General features: G+C 42.5%; 1 protein-coding gene across 1 annotated transcript in view; it reads left to right on the forward strand.

Moving 5' to 3' along the window:
• CUNH11orf74 (chromosome unknown C11orf74 homolog) overlaps window positions 1–17,101 on the forward strand; it is a 61,303-nt gene that overhangs the window by 4,788 nt on the left and 39,414 nt on the right. Inside the window, exon 3 of the mRNA XM_019551024.1 lies at window positions 12,371–12,520. Coding sequence (XP_019406569.1) covers window positions 12,371–12,520 — 150 coding nt within the window. The remainder of the gene's footprint in view (window positions 1–12,370; window positions 12,521–17,101) is intronic.

The raw sequence follows: 17,101 nt of genomic DNA on the forward strand, positions 1-17,101 counted from the left end.
TCCAGTGGTTCTGCCAATGCAGCATTTGTGTGTATAGCCCCCCCCCCAGCCTTCTTCCTGATGTGCCCAAATCAGACCCCCAAGACTTCTAGGTTGAAAAACAAATGTAGTTCCCAAATTCTGCCTGATCAGATTCCCATCTGGATATCCAGGCAACTGTAAACCACCCAGTAAATGAAGTGTGCGGAAAAGTTTCCTTAACTTCAGCACCCAAGTTTATTTGGGCAAGACAATGAACGTATTGGACCTACCTGGCTGATGGAGGGTTTCTCTTTCTCCTGAAATCTTTCTTTGTAACAGGGAATCAAATATCAGCACTTTATGGACCCTTCTCTGACTGCACAGGGGGCTGTGGCATACAGAAGCAACCAGGCAAAGGGGAGGGGGGCTCTATATGCTTAGCTTGCAGATGTGTTCCTGAGCACTCTTTTAATGTGGCTAACTGGCTGTGACCGTTTTTTTGTTTTGGTTTTTTTTTTCACTTCAGATGGTACAAAAAAGCATCCCATTAGCGTGTACCTTTAGAAGTTTTAACTCTTTCAGGCCATACTAACAGTACACGTTTGCTAGTTTAGATTGTAAAATCTGTTGGTCAGGTACCAATTTTTCTCCGATATTTGTACGGTACTCAGCTTGGTGGGTTCTTCACCTTTAGCAGGGGTTTTGAAATGACATTTTTGTAAAAAAAATTATGAAAAACTAAAGTCACTGCTGAGTTAAAAAAAAAAATATGGGAAGTTGAATTTCTACAGACTCAGTAGAAAACCCACTTTGACCTGCATATTATTTTTTTCCTTTGAATTCACAGGCTACAATTAGATTATGACATTGAACCTGAACAAAGGAAGCAGTAAATGCATGCAACCCAAGGAGTGGGGTCTGGCTGGAGGTCTGATTCAAAGCCCACTGAAGTAAAAGGAAGCTTTTCAGTTGACTTCAATGATCTCTTTGATTCGGACCTAAAAGAAGAATACTGCTTTGTACACTTTTCTTGCATCTTTCATCAGACTTGCTCAGAGCACTTTTCCAGCAAACACTAATTAGCCTCTTAGGTCCTCTGAGACTATTGCTTTTACAGGGGGAAGTGAGGGAAGGAGCTTCAGGGCAAAGAGAAGGTCACATAGTGAGTAAGTGGAAGAAGAAGAAACAGAATTCACAGCTGCCTCAGCCCCCTTCTGTGGTTGGCAGGGCATCGCTACATCTACTGCTGAAATACAGAAGCCTCTGAAAGGGGAACACAGCAGTTGTTTTACATCACACAGTAACTTTGCAAAATAGGTTAGGACAGTCTAGTATTTGAAATTGCAATGAGGATTTAAATAGGAAGAGCGTGAAGTGGAATGTGGTCAGTATATCAGGGTAAATATACTGATCTCTTATGAAAAGCATCATGAAATCTTTAATCACCATAATGCAGATAGGACTGTGGCTTTGTTCTTACTTGAAATTTGACACATCCCACAACAGTATCCTCTGACAGTCATAGCAGCTTATTTCTGCCACAGGAAGGAGATCCCCCTGGTAATGGGGGATTTGTACCACAATGTTCAGAACCAGAATCAAACTTGCCCAAAATTCAGCTGCATACACATCAAATTTATATCTATTTTCAGCAGGACCTACATGGTGTTTGTCAGTTTCCTATCCAAGTGTTGACCCAGCCTGACCCTCTTTAGTTTGTGTGATCAAAAGACAAGGTAGTCAAGCTGCAGAAATCACATACAAATTTCAAAAGAAAATTGAGATTTTTTTCCTTGTGTCTGGCCTAATATTTTAGGTTCATCTTACTCTCCCTCTGTCAGCGTGCCTTATCTTTAGAAAATTGACTGTCTGATATGATTACTTTGGTACAGAGGACAGAGAAATTAAACTTGTCCTGCAACAAAATGCCACTAAAAAGAAATTTGTATTTGATATGAATAGTGTGGTCCGTCTAGTGCTCCTCTTTTTCCAACTGTGATCAGTGGCTATAGAGGAAAGGACAAGAAATCCTGGAGTAAGCAGTTCTGGAATACCTTGCCTACAAGGGAGGTCAGAAAAATGAGGTACAAAATTGTGTCACTTTATTTGACAGTTAAAGGCACAAAACTATGTACTAATAGTATTCAACTGAGAGATCCATTCCTTTAAATCTTGTAGTTAATAAAAGTAATTTATGTGGCATGTCTTATCCTGCTGACTCAATAATCTGGAAGCATATTGAATGAACTGTTTTTTTTTCTTCCACCAGTATTCATTTAAATTAACATCTTAAATTTTCTTCATCCCAGATATTTCCAAACTTTTGACTGGACAGATGACAAATGTCACAAACATATTGTTAGCCACTGACATGCAGTCACTTCTGAGATGTAACTCCTCAGCTCACTAACTGTACACCACAATATGTGGTGGCAGGCTGGCACAGAGTCAAGGCTAGTTATTCAATTGGGAGGGTATGTTGTTGGAGACAGCTGGAATGTAAATCCCTGGAATTTAGCCAGGACCCTGGGGCTGAGACTTTAGCTTTGGTGAAAGGTAGCATGGGGAGACTTAATGACTTCTGATCAGGATTTCAGCTTTGTGTCTCATCTAAGGATCTAAAGACAGGGGGACAGGGACCTTAAGCCCCGCCTTACTGGGCATTCAGTACAGACACAGGCAAAGAAGTATCCTCTAACATTAGCTTTAGAAGAAGATGAATTTTCTTCAGAGCCCTCATACCAAAGCTGAGACCCCCTACCTGTCTTTAGCTGCATAATCTGAGAAAATTGCACTCCAAGGGATTGTGGTTGCTGTCTTTTAGAAGAACAAATGTGAACAGGAAATGTTACCCTTGTAGCAGGTCCCTAGATTGTCTTTAAGACAGCACTGTCACTGCCATTTGTTACAATTTATAAGGTGCTTAACTCATACAGTATTTCCCAATTCAGCAAGCTCAATATGTTTTACTTGCAGCTAAAGCTGTTTGGCAGTTAGCAGTGCGTCTATAAGGCAGTGATAGCTGGGCCCAGAGTCTTGACAGTATCACACAGTTCAGACCTAAGACCAAGTATTGCACTAATGTATCTATACAGCTCCCATTCAGGCAAACTGGCATGAGTGTTCATTCAAAGTCCTGCTCTTCCTCCCATTGAAGTCAGTGGCAAGTTTCTGGGTGACTTAAGTGGGATCAACATCAGGCCCTGTACTCTTGATAACTACTTTGAATTGACAGTTCTTGTGAGAAGCATCCAAAACATCCATGAATCATTTGAAAGTAGTTCTCATTTGTAACTGAAACATCTGAGCTTTGATCTTGTTCATACCGTTCAGTTGACCTGCACCTGCTTATAACCAGAGCTTTCTTTGAAGTTCATTCCAGGAGCTGCTGTCTCATTACAGGTGGTGGGAGGGGAGGAGATGGGGGTGAGGGGATAGGGAGAGAAGGCCAGGTTACAAGGCAGGGATGTCCAATAGATTTAATGTTATCATCTCCTTAAGACAATGATTATGTCTTCTGATACATTTCCTTTTAAAAGTGTAAGTCTGCAAACATCCAGCCAACTTGTCAACATACAGAACAGGAATGTAATTTTCTTACCATCGTCTTTAAAGAACACTTTCAAAGTTCCTCTTCAGGAAATCGGGATTCTTAAGGATCACCCACTTACACCCTTTTTATCCCTTCCTCTCAAGGTACAGTATCATGCTATGATATGCAGGGTTCTGTACTCCTTTCTTAAACAGAAAGTATTAAATAAAACAGTGTTAGCTGCATAGACACACAGATGCCCACTTAATCTGAGTTCTGCCTTTGTTTCCTTTCTTCACATCTTGTCTTGAATTTTGCACAGTAGGGTGTCACGCTTACTTGGGTCTCAGGTTAGAACTGGACCATGGTACTCCTTGTGGGCCAGATCAAAGTTGGGCTATATGGCCTGCTGCAGTAGCCTGAGTGGCAGTGGCTGTGGTGCAGGCATCAGTGGGAGTGGTTCAGAGTTTGGTGGCAATGGGGGTGCTGGGTGCAGCGAGGGTGGTGCACGGTCTGGGGGTGGAGGTTGTGGCACAGGGGGCAGGAGGGTCATAGTCTGGCAGCAGTGGTGTGACGTCCAGCAACAGCAGTTTTGGCTTGCAAGCCCACTGGAGCAACGGGCGCAACTTTTGATGCCCCATGGTAGTTTGGTGGGCCTGAGATGTTCTGCGGTTTAAATCTAGCCTGTGAGCTGTATGAAACCCCTGCTGTACAGCATGTAGGACCATCTAGTGGCTGAATGATGTAGGGCAACTAAATGGCATAGTGACTGCGGTGCTTGCTAAACAGGATGGAGCACTACTTTCTGTGAAATTTCTTCCTCATATTTCTGGGCTCATGCACAGGCTGGAAATAGTATGGATAGTGCATGTTTTTTCTGTCTTACCTGCTAATTGCACTTCTTTTTAGACCCATGTTTAGTTATGTCCTACAATAGTATTATCTCATTATTTATTGCTATAATGTAGCAAATCTGTACCTAATGAGGACTTCACGGTCATCAGTAAGTTGAACTAGTTGAACAAGACAGTGGGACAGAATTCAGGTAAGATACCTTTGTTGCCAGAGTGCTGGCTCCAGCTATTCAAGTTAAATGAGAATCTGTTCTAATGGTAACATAGGGCCCATGACACCCACGTGACCAATGGTGTTTGTGTTCACCAATCTCAGTAAGCCTGCACAAGTCTGTCTAACAGTCTATGGGATTTTATGGTACTGTTATTAGGGGCAGACTGGCATTATGCTGGGATTGCTCTATAGGGGGTAAATAACCCACTGCAGTAGCTTGGGAGGGAGGCATTTGGGGACTTGGGGATGTAGAGTTTAATTTTAGGTCAGCCTGCTGCACTAGGAAGAGAATACAGTTTTTGGATACTACACCTGGTATAGAGTATGTTTGCCAACACTGCCACATGCCTAAGGCTTTATCTGCTTCCCATGCTGTGCTGCCTAACTGCATGTAGAAGGGACGTAGCAGACCTATGGAACCTATTTTTCCTTTACCTTGCCCAAAGGGAGTCCCTGGAACTCAGATCTTATTGTTGCAAGACCATAGTATATGAGCTTTATGGATGAAATGTGCTTTAGAAGCATAAGCTGCTTATCTCTGTCACCTTAACTAGATAAGAATAGATTTTGGTTTTATGAACTGTTTTTTGGAACTGGGTATTTCAAGGTGCTGTAGAAAACAATGACTGAGTCAGATAAAGATAGTACAGTGACTGCAGGGAAATATATTATGTGCTAGATAGTGCATAAGACAGTTGCAGTGAGTCTAACACATTCACATTTAGATTTAGGACAGTGACTATATATTTTGGTATGCATTCCATCTACATCAAGAGTATTCAATAAATAATTTTACTAATGAATAACCAGTTCTTAATGAGGATTATTTTTGACAGATCTAAACTTAGAGCATTAAAACATGACTTCCCCTTTGGATGATTCTCAAAAAGTCTATGCCACGTGATGCAGCAGTGGATTTTTTTTTTTTGAATAGTAAAATTGTGTAGGGCTTTTCTGTGTGGAGTTGATTAATGATACTGTCTCAGTTTAAAAGTTCGAAAGTTCATTTTCCTTTTATTGGTTTTAAAAAATATATAATGATTTTAAAAGACAAACCAGTGCTCAAGAATATAGTGTGAAATAGGAAGCCAGCGTTTCACAACTACTACATTTTTCATTGTTTAATGGAATTAATAACTGTGTAATTGAAATCATGCTAATACTCAGCTGACCTGCCTCTGTGATTCAGTGCAGACATTTTTGGTTTGGTTTAGACAGCTGGGAGGAAGACTACATTTTGGGAAATAGAATTGATTCTGCACAATCTGCAGATGATCAGCAAGTCTTAATGAGTGATGGCCTCAAGAAACCTAAATACAGTAACTTGAATGGATGAGCAGGAAAGAAATGCAAATTTTGAAGAAGGAAGAAAATACAGCTTCTTAAATGTACCATTTTCAGAAACACTTTTCTCTTTTACTATGCAGAGCTTCCAACATAAGGGTAGGGTTCAGGAGTCTTTGACATCCTGTTCCCACCATGAAAAACTTCAGACTCCAATAAGGAAAAATATAATTAATGGCAAGACAGTCAGCAATAGCGCACACTGATCTACTTGGAACTGGATTGATTCACCAGTGCATTTCACATAGGCTATCAAACAACTGTTGTGTGACTGATTTTTGGTCACTATCAACTAGATCCGCATTTCATCCGGTGACCTAGCACTTAGGCTAGGGACAGACATTCAAAAAGCTGGAGCCTGAATTGATTCAGCCTTTGCAGGTTAGTCTAACCTGCCTAGGCTGAACCGGTTTGTAACAGGACAGACATTCGCTATGGACAGAGGCAATGCAGGCACATGCCTGAAGTTGCTTAGGCCAGGAGCTGCGGTGCTAGAGCAGGCCCTTGGTTGCAGGGAAGCTGTGTGGGGAGGCATGGCCAACCCAGGCGGAACTGGCCGGCGAGGGGTTTAATTCCCTCTCTATCTTACCGGCAGGGACCTGAGCTGGGTCTGCTGGGCGCTCCCCCCTCGCTGCTGCAGCAGCAGGCACCATGGTCTCTGAGGCAGAGGGGGGCAGGGTGGAGAGTTAGTCTTCCCTCGACTGACCCCAGTCTGCCCACCCTCGCTGCCACGCTCTCCTCCTCCACCCAGGTTCCCTGCCTGGCTGTGTCCCCGCCTCGCTGCTGCAGCAGGAGGGGGCAGGGCCCTTGTTGGGGGCAGCAGCCCCTGTCGTAAAATGGGGGAGAGAGGCCCTTCCTGGTTGGGGCACTGCGCTGTGCTGTGGGGCTGGCAGAGCTGCGGCAGCATGGAGGTCCAGAGCGGGCCAGAGCCCTGCAAGCCCCCCAGCATGCTGCCATATTCCCAACAGCTCTGCCAGGCCTGCAGAGTGGTGCTGCTGGGAAGGGGCTTATGCTCTGTGAAGTGGTGACAGGCTGCTGCCCATCACTGTCACTCACTCACTGCTTGCTGTTCCACCTGCCAGGTGGGGATGGGGATGGATATGGCCCCCACTGCTTGGTCTGTGCGCAGGGCAAGCCCCCTCTGGGCAGGAGGAGGATTATTCAGCCACTGACCCCAACCACAGGCCTAGCAGTAGCTGCAGCTGGGCTGGGCAGACAGTGGCCATCTGAATAAATCTCCTTCTGCCCAGTGGGGGCTTGCCCCAAGCATGGAGCGGCCATCGGCGTTGAAGTGGGGTCTGCCCGGGCTGGCTCCTGCTGTTGCTTTGTGCTCAGGTCAGCTCCCTCCTTGTAGGAGGAGGCTTATTCGGAGGCTGGCCCGGAGCACAGAGTGGCAGCTGCAGCCGTGCCAGGCAGACCCTGCTTCAATGCTGGCAGCCGCTCTGTGCTTGGGGCAAGCCCCTGCTGGGCAGGAGGAGGCTTATTCGGATGCTGGCTGCTGGCCACTGGCACTGCATTTGCATTGGGGTCTGCCTAGCACGGCTGCAGCTGCTGCTCTGTGCTCCGAGCCAGCCCCCTCCTGCCTGGAGGGGGCTTATTTAGCCACCGGCTCCAAGCAGAGGCCAAGCGGCAGTGCCAGCAGCCAGAGGTCCTTGGTTTAACTTAGATCAGCAAAGGGGCCTGGGACAGATATTGCATAAACTGGTTTGACCCAAATCATTTAAGTCTGATACTACATTCAACTAGATTAATCTCAAACTGGTTTCAGCCATTTTCAAAGTGGTTTATGTGCACTGAACGTCTGTTCTGTTACAGGTTTAAACTAGTTTTTGATCACTTAAACCAGTTTCTGTGTAATGTCTGTTCCTAGCCTTAAAGGCCCTATATGGGCCCCATTTCTTCTGCAGCCTATTTTTTCCTCCTGCAAGGTAGGGTCTTGAGTTCAATAGGAGTTGTTCCTTGTCTTGCATGGGATCAGTTAGGATGGATGACAACGGTGACTACAAACTTCCTGTTTTGTTCTGTCTGTTCTTCAGGTGGGACGGTTTCAAAAGGCATATAAATCATTTATTTAAAAGAAATATCCTGAGAATAGAGCCTATTAAACTTATAAATCTGGAGTGATTCTCAAGAATAATTTGAAGTTAGTAGAAAGTTCATCTCTAATGTCTGCTGCATAGTGTGAATTGGATTTATGTCCTGGACTTACTCATTTTTAGGACAGTTTCAAATGTAGTGTAGCTCATAAATGAAAATGTTGGCTTGTCTGGTTTCCCTTGTTCACACCACAAAACTTTTGCATAGGTTGACACTTTTTGACAACCACTAGGCTTTATTGAGAGACACTTGAGACTGAAATTGAAAGGATGTAACAGATTGTCAACTAGAATAAAAATGAGCCCATATAAGAATCTTAATAAATAGACATACAGATTAGAAAAAGAGTTATCACAGTTTTCCTAACAAATTATCAGCTAAAAACAATCTGTTAATTTTGAGAGTGCTGAAATTCCTTGAAGTGTCAGATCCATTGATTTTCATTATCTAGACCAACGTGACATAGAAGTCAACACTTCTGCAGGGCACCTGGAATTAGGGTGAGGAGATCATGGGTGTGGAACCCAAGTGCAAAACTATCTGTATCTTTCAAAGTGTGAAAAACTGGAAGTCCATTGTGCTTGATGGAGCCTAATGTTTAATGAGGATCCATTTGACTCGTCTTGCTCATCATATGCTATTTCCAAGAGAGAGAGACTGGGGACAACCCCATGCAAATTTACTGGAGCATCCTTGGGCTTTTATTGTATCTTTGGGCCCTCTCTAGTTTTATTGTTGGGTTTCTGGATTTAAATTCTTCACTAAAATAGCAAAGTTCTAGTAAAGGTGGCAGTATTTATGAATTGTTCAAATTACATATTTCATTTCTGTAGCCAAAATGAACATTTTAAGCTTTAGTGTGGGTAAAGCAAAACTAATCACATTTACACTCCTGTAAATCTGGAGTAACTGTTGATTTCAGTGGAGCTACTGGAGATTTATGGCTATAAGCAAGGTAAGCATTTGGTCCATTCTTCTGCAGAGAAACCTGAGAAAGAAGTGCCTTTTTGTCAAGCTTGGAAATGACTGGGAAATTTTCTCTCACATTTTTAACAAGCAGGACTAGAATCAGTTGCATTTGTCCCTGTAATGAATGCATATTATGCACCTTAGGTCTGATGGGAGATGCATAGGTCAGGCCCAGAACAATGAAACTAGGTTGCATTAAGTCTTTTGAGATTACTTACTTGTTAAGGTTTTTTTTTTTACTAAGATTTAAGGCAGAGTATATTTCACTTTTTGTCCTTGGCACCCACAATTAATTCGTCATGAAACTGGGGTCTGATATTTTATCAGTAGTATTTGGCTGGGCATCCTTCCAAGGGGGTCAATATTTCATCTTCTCTCCAACTGTAAAGATGGACCCAGAACTAAGATTTTGTCTTCAGGCCTTGGGCCACTGCTGCCCTGCAACTTTTGCTAAAGAACACGTTCACACCTAGAGTGGAATGCCCTGTGCACTCAGGGCCAGATCCATGGGTGACTGGTGCCTCCTGAGTTAGGGTGTCAGCAACCGGGGTGCCGGGGGTCCCGCTGCCACTGATCTTGCTGACCCGCAAGTGGCTGCGGTGCACTGGTGACACTTCAGGGTGCGCTGCTACTTCTGGATGAGCGTGATTGGCCATGAGGGGAACGCTTCTGGCGCCTCCACTTCCTGGCTGGCAGTCTCAGGGCAGGCACCAGTGCTCTCCCCTGCCCAGGAACACTGGCTGTCAGGGGGTGCACCAGCACTGTCAGGGGATGCACATGCTCCCCTATGCACCCCCTACACGTCGCCACTGGGCAGATCCAGAATGGGTGCAATGATGCAGTCATACCTGCCTTTTAGACCATGCCACAGGAACAGCAGCTGAGGACTTTAAGTTCCCAAAGTAGATAAAAACCCTGTTCCGCACTCTTGGCACCCTGTCCCTTCCGTTCTGTGCTCAGTGGTACCTCTCTTCCTTTCCATTCCCCCAACCCCCTACGTCTGCTGCTGCTGGTGTCCCCTCTGTCCGTGGCTCACCTCGGGATGGGGAGAGCTTCAGAGCTGCTCCTGCCCCATTCCAGCTGGGCCCTGTGGGGAGTGGAGCTCAGCTGGTGGCAGCAGCACTCAAGTGATTATGAGGTGGGCAAGGGCATCACTCTACAAGCCAACACAAAAGCTGTATCTCAAGGTGATAATTAAAGTTGCAGAGGGCAGTGGGGAGTTCACGGGCTGACACAGCAGGCATTTTATTCCTGGTGACTTGTTGGCATCACTTAAACTCTCTGTTTTGCCATATATAATGTGGGCATATTAATTTTTGGCACCTACCTTGCCGGATTACTGTGAAGTTTAATTCATTAATACTTGCAGAGCCCTGAGAGCTCTCTAGTAGGTACTGTGGTAGGGTAGGACATTGTTGTAGTAGTTATTGTAGTTATTATTTAGTTCCTTATTAAAGAATGAGGTTGGTTAACAAAGACCTTATAATGCCCCCTAGTCTTTTGCACAAAGAAATATACTTAGAGTAATGACTCTAATAACTGAACAGTAATGAAAAATAAAAAAGGCATCGCTTCCTTCTGAAAACCACTAGAATTTGCATAAACTACTTTGACTGTCTGGTAAATGCTTATATGCTCGGTCAGTCCCTAGAGGGATTAATATTAGCTTGTTTTTAGTGAAACTTTATAAAAGCGTTGTGTATTTTTGGGCCATGTATATTTTTTAACTTCAAAACAATAATCTCTTCTGCCAGTCAACAGCACACCAAAGTTAGGATAAGACATGAAAAAACATGGCTTACTTTGTTGTTGTGGTTTGAGTGTTCCTTGTTCAATCTGCTTTAACTATGAATCAGAAAATAACGGTTGAAAACCTACCTTGTTTGGAATCAACTGGATTCAGTGAATACAGGATTTTGTCTGATAAACTATTTCTTACTGTTGTTATAAATTAGGTATTGGATTTACAGGAGTCAAGATGCCCAGCGCCGCATGAAAAACAAAGTGTATAGCATATCTAATAGTCATTAACATTTATTGCAATTGTGTCTACAAATGGTATTTTCATATATGTGACTAAGTTACCTCTTGAATGCAGAACTGTAGAACTGTATGCAAAATGACACATCTGTTTATTAAACTTGGACTTATATCCTTTGGAAGTCAGGCCCTTATGTATACTGAATGCTGTTATTATGATGATTATTACAATTATTAATGGACTTTACATAGCTTTCTGAAGTGCTATACACATTAATTTGGACACCACTAAAACAGAGCTTCCTTGAGGCTGTTGTTTTTCTTACGCTTTGTAAAGGCAATCAAGATGGGCTGGGAAGTAATAGTTGGTAACCAGAAAGTAGTGACAGGGCACTAGCTCTTAGCATTTGTTCAGTCTTTTAGCTAGAGACCATGCTTTCCTAGGTGTATACAGTACCTTCAATAATGCACCCCAATCCCTATCTAGGGCATAAAAATTGTAGCAACACATTCTTTCATGATATAGTGCAATGCTTTGATGATATAGTGCTTTGATGATATAGTGCAAGATGCATCTGTTAAATGAGCTGGTGGATTAAGTCCAGATTTCCACTGTACAGGTATACCTATCATACAATCCAACACAATGACTAGCTTCTGGGCTATGCCTGTGTTTGCACAGTGTAGTGCTGAGCAAAGGTACCCAACCTAACTGTAAGTATCCCAGAAACAGCATACCTGTGTTATACTGGTGATCCACCCAGGCAGATATGCACTGCTTTGCAACAGGGCTTATTAACCCTAGGCAAAGTGCTGTCCTAATGTGACTATACTATTTTTTTTGATACAATTAAATTCTCGGGTATCTATCTGTTACTGCATTATGCCGTTTATATATACACTAAATAAACACCCTTTTAGCAAAAAAGCCCCAAAAACAAACAAAAAAATTTCCGCCAGGGTTGGCTAGGCAGTGATACTAAACTACTTAGACATGGATCCTCAAGAATAAAGTAGAAAGCACATGCCAAGGTGTCTTGAGAAAGGCATATTTCATCCCCTGCCCAGGAATACCTGTTCTGTGGATACAAGTGTTTAGTCTTTAAGGATGACAAACCAGGACCTGTCACCTAAATAAAGCTGGAATAACTGTGTCCTTGATCTGGCTAATGACCTTTCATGGGTAAACTCCTGTGCTAGTTTAGAGTCCTATTGAAGGGTTCAGGAGCATCAGAAAGAACAAACTCTTGGCATTGTAATGCTAACCCGCCTTGTGAAAGTTAGAGAACTTGTTTCTGTAGTCTAAAAATAAAACCCAAACAAATCCTCAGACTCCCTAAACTCCAATTTGTTTTCTTCCTGTAGAAAAAAAAGAAGTCTTAAAGTCACACTGTTTACAACTTTCCTTTTTTATTGCAGATGAAGCCTGTCACAACGGATATGCCTGTTTGACTGTCAGGGTTGTGATCATGGAAAAGCAACCATTAAACAGCATCCTTGATCAGTTTATCAATAGCCATGAGCAGACATATGAAGAGTTTCTAGGCACGTTCACTTATCTTTTGAAAGGTATGTCAACTTCCAGAATCTCGCAGAACAAATTCAGTTCGCAAAGTGAAATCTTTTTCAAGTATAAAGAGAGATAACCTTGTCCACTGGGTAGGGTACTGACCAGCAATCTCAGAGACATGGGTTCTCTTTCTAGTACCACCTTAACCTGCTGCATACCCTTGAGTGGGTCATTTCAGTTCTCTTCTCTTTCATTTTCCCTGCTGCTTTTTCCTGGGTTGCCTGTTTAGATTATAACATCTTGGGGACGGACACTGGCAGTTACTATGTGTATGTACAGTACCTAGGACAGTGAGTACTTAGACTTGACTAGGGCCTCAGATTATCATTATCTGGAATGATAATAGGTTAGGTCGGTGGGTGTTTGGTTGGTTTTTTTCCCTGTTTCTTTAATGATATGGTACTTTGAGAAACCTGGCGGTTGTCTCATTTTGTTGTTTGAGCTAAAGATCACCTTAGAAATCCACAGCATCACCATCATTAACCACTTTAAATAGATTGTTAGGGCCTGAACATAATGCTAGATGTCCATTATGTACGAAGTCAGGAATCTTTCTTGGACCTGCATTTCATTGTGGTTTAGGAATGTGGAAGACACTGAGCCAGAATTTTTCTACTTTGAGCAACTTCAGGTAATCATTATTCAGCTGACAATATAGATTTTGTCCCTCCTATATTTCAGAATTTTTGGCTGCAGTGTCTCTCACTGAAATCAAGTGAAATCAAGTTGATTAGATCAGAACCTCAGGAATTATATTCATTAAAAATTAATCCTTTTATTTTGAAGACATGCAGTAATACAAGATGGCCTGTGGCTTATGGTTGTGTGAACACTGATTTTATGAACACTGATTACACGTATTGACCAAGCTATGATATTTACTAACTCAGTCCTCTGAGTAACTTGGGTCAGTGAGGGATGAGTTTGGTCAAAACAGAAGACCTTAGACTGAATGAGGATTTTAAGTTTTTTTCTTAGATTTGCATGGTTTCTGAATTCAGTGAGCATTAGTGCAACTTAAACAGCCTCCAAGATTTGAATAGGGAAGTTCAGCTCTGGGTGCAAAATATGTAGCTCAGACTCATCTCTAATGAGCACAGACCTAGGGATTCTTTAAATTGGTTTTATAAAATGAATATGTCAGTTTGATATTGCCGAATTACATTGCTTGCAACCGCAGTTGTCTATTAAGAGTGATATCCCTATATTATTCCAGAAGTAATGTATTTTCCAATTACACCATGTGGCATGATCCATTGATTGGCACTCAGAACCCTGCTCTGTCCTTGTCCTTCAGGCAGAACTGAGTATCAGTCACAGGCATTGAAGCAGAAAACCAGTCAGGGGGAGTGGAAACTGCTCGTGTGGCAGGCTTCCTTTCCCAGACCCAGAAAACCAAAGGAGAAATTCAGACATTGGAAAAGATTAAGTAATTAAAAATTTGCTTCTGGTACAAACCCTACTACTTTGTGTTGAGCTTGTTTAACTGAGGAGAACTGAGACCTCAAGTACAGGGAACAGATCACCTTGCAAAAAGCTACAGGATGTATCTCCGTTACATTGATACTCAGTACAGCATCTGCCTCCAAATATATGCATATAAAACATAACTGGAGTTCCAGCTGCAATAAATGATTGTACCAGCACAGGAAACTGCATTTCTAAACAAAATAACTTGGGTTGCTTTTTTTTCCCCCTTTCAAAATACCCAAAGGCACTGGTTCACATTATAAACTAATGACCTGCAAAAATTCCACTTAAAGCACAAAGCCTTTCAGGGCTGGAACAGTGTGAAATGCATTTTAAACTATCACATTCCTATTTTCTTTATTTTGCACTCACATATCTTGAAAAATAGTCATTCAGATTTTAATGAAAATAATTTAAAAGGAAAATGGGGTGGCTCAGGCTGTATCTGATACTAGGGCACAGCTTTTTCACTTTCAGGTCATGAGTTCAAATCCTAACTATTACCAGATTTTAAAAAATGACCCGTGATATTTGCAAGATTAAATCTGAATGCACAGTTTCTATGATTATATCTTTGGAGACCAGGCACTGCAGTATTAAGCACTGTGCTCAGACATTTTTAGACATGTAATAACCATATGTATGCATAAATATCCAATATGGCTATGCCCTTGTGTGTGCAAAGGTATACACACTTCTATATGATGATTTCTGCATGAGGACTTAGTACTTTGTTTAAATAATGATTTTCCTTGAAAGTTACTGCTATCTAAAGGCTCTTTGCTGGTCATATGGTTAGAAAAACAGGGTAGAAAGAAACCCCAAAAGCTTCTTAGAGTGTTCAGTGTATTGAAGATGTGAGCTACCCTGAAATATTGTATTATGTTTATATTTATATTTATGTTGACATTCTCCTATTGACAGTGTTTTAAACCTCTGTTCCTTTTAAGTTGAGGAAGCTGAATATTAATGGAATTTAGCACTTATCTTCTTTGGCTATATTAAAAGTATTTGTTTCCAAGAAAGAAAAAAGAATACCGATTTTGTAATATTGTCTGTCTTTTACATTACCCTCTGCCATGGTCTACAGAACTGGATAGAGATTCTATTATTATTATTATTATAATAATACTCCAAGTTAAAAGTCTTCTAGTAGCTTAATTAGGCTAAATTTTAGAGTGGAGAAACTAGGATCCTATAGCTTTGTATGGTTTATCTAGCAATAATTCTGTTTTAAGTGTCCCATGAACCCTTGCTAGGGGAAAAAACAACAACATATCTTTAGTACAGGCAATTAATCTTCCTGATTTGGGAAATACCAAGGGTAATCATCCTGAATCCAGAGTCTATGGGTGTTTATACATGTGCTCTGGGAGTGAGGGGTGGGGGTGGACTTTAATTAGAGTGGCTCTGAGAGCCACTCTGATTAAAGTGCCCAGAGCATCACATCTATCAGTTTTCTTATGCTGCAAAATGGTGGCGGGGGTTCTTAGCTAAAGCTTGTTGAACGAGCTTTAGTTAAAACACCCATGGCACCATTTTTCAGTGTGGGGATGCTGATACAAGTGATGCTGGAGTCTGCTGGAGCACAGTATTTACCACGCTCCAGCAGACTTGATTAATTAATTACAGCACATTGGAGCAGCTTTGCTGCACATGTATAGGTGCTGTATAACACTAAAATTGACTTGCTGCTTTTGGGAGAATGAGAGTTCAAAAACCAGTTGACTAGCACAACTAACTTCTATCAAAACTTAGAATGATGGTAAGTAGATGGTTCAAATTTGTTAAACATCACTTCAGAAAGAGTAAACTCAGCATTTTAAACATCTGCAGTCCTGCAAAAATGACTCAGATTTTGAATATATCATCTTTCAGAAATTCACAATATGTGGCAGTACTCCATGCATAATTGGTGGAAATGTTAATAGTTTTTATTGATCCTTTTAAATAGGTGGGCAGTTGAGATTAGCCTTCAAGGTGTCCTTGAATCTCTTCTTTTGCCTACTTCTAGAGCAGTGACCATTGGTGGGTTGGGAGTGTAGGACTTGTTTAGGGAGCTGGTTGTCAGGCATCCTTATGACATGTTCTGTCTAATAGAACTGGTGCCATATAAACATGGCTTCATTACCAGCCAGAATTCTGTCTTCTGCTCTTCTAATTGATATGGAGGATTTTCCTAAGACATTACTGATGACAACATTTCATAGAATCATAGAAGTAGGGTCAGGAGGGACCTTGCAGATCTTCAAGTCCGACCCTCTGCCTGGGCAGGAGAAAAACTGGGCTCAAATGACTGCAGCCAGGTAGGCATCAAGCCTCTTCTTAAACACCCCCAGGGTAGAAGCCAGCACCACTTCCCTTGGAAGTTGGTTCCAGCTCCTAGCCACCCTGTTATGGATGTCTAATCTAAACCTACTCTCCAACAACTTCTGGCCGTTATTCCTTGTTATGCCAGGGGGCGCTAAGGGAAACAGCATCTCCCCCAAACCCTTCTGGTCCCCCCTAGTGAGTTTATAGACGGTCACCAGGTCCTCCCTCAGCCTTCTCTGGTGAAGGCTGAACAGGTTCAAGTCCCACAGTCTCTCATTGTAGGGTCTGCCCTGTTGTCCCCGGATCATGCGGGTGGCCCTCCTCTGGACCCTTTCAATATTGTCCACATCCCTCCTGAAGTGCAGCGCCCAGAACTGGACGCAGTACTCCAGCTGTGGCCTGACCAGTGTTGCATAGAGGGAGAGGATCACCTCCTTGGCCCTGCTTGAGATGCACCTGTAGATGCATAACAAGGTCTGGTTAGCCCTGCCAACCGTGACCTCACATTGTCAGCCCATGTTCATCCTGGAGTCAGTAATGACTCCAAGATCCCTTTTTGCCTCTGTGCTCTCAAGAAGGGAGTTTCCCATCTTATAAGTGTGCTGCTGGTTACTACTGCCCAAGTGCAGCTCCCTGCACTTGTAAGTATTGAAACACACCTTGTTTTTGTTAGCCCATTCCTGTAACCTATCTAGGTCTTGCTGCAGTCTTTCCCTCCCTACTAGCGTGCTCACCTCACCCCAAATTTTAGTATCATCAGCGAATTTAAACAGGGTGCTTTTCACCTCATCGTCCAA

This window comes from Crocodylus porosus, unplaced genomic scaffold (assembly GCF_001723895.1).
Source record: "Crocodylus porosus isolate Cpor-Errol unplaced genomic scaffold, CroPor_comp1, whole genome shotgun sequence".
NCBI classification, from domain to species: domain Eukaryota; kingdom Metazoa; phylum Chordata; order Crocodylia; family Crocodylidae; genus Crocodylus; species Crocodylus porosus.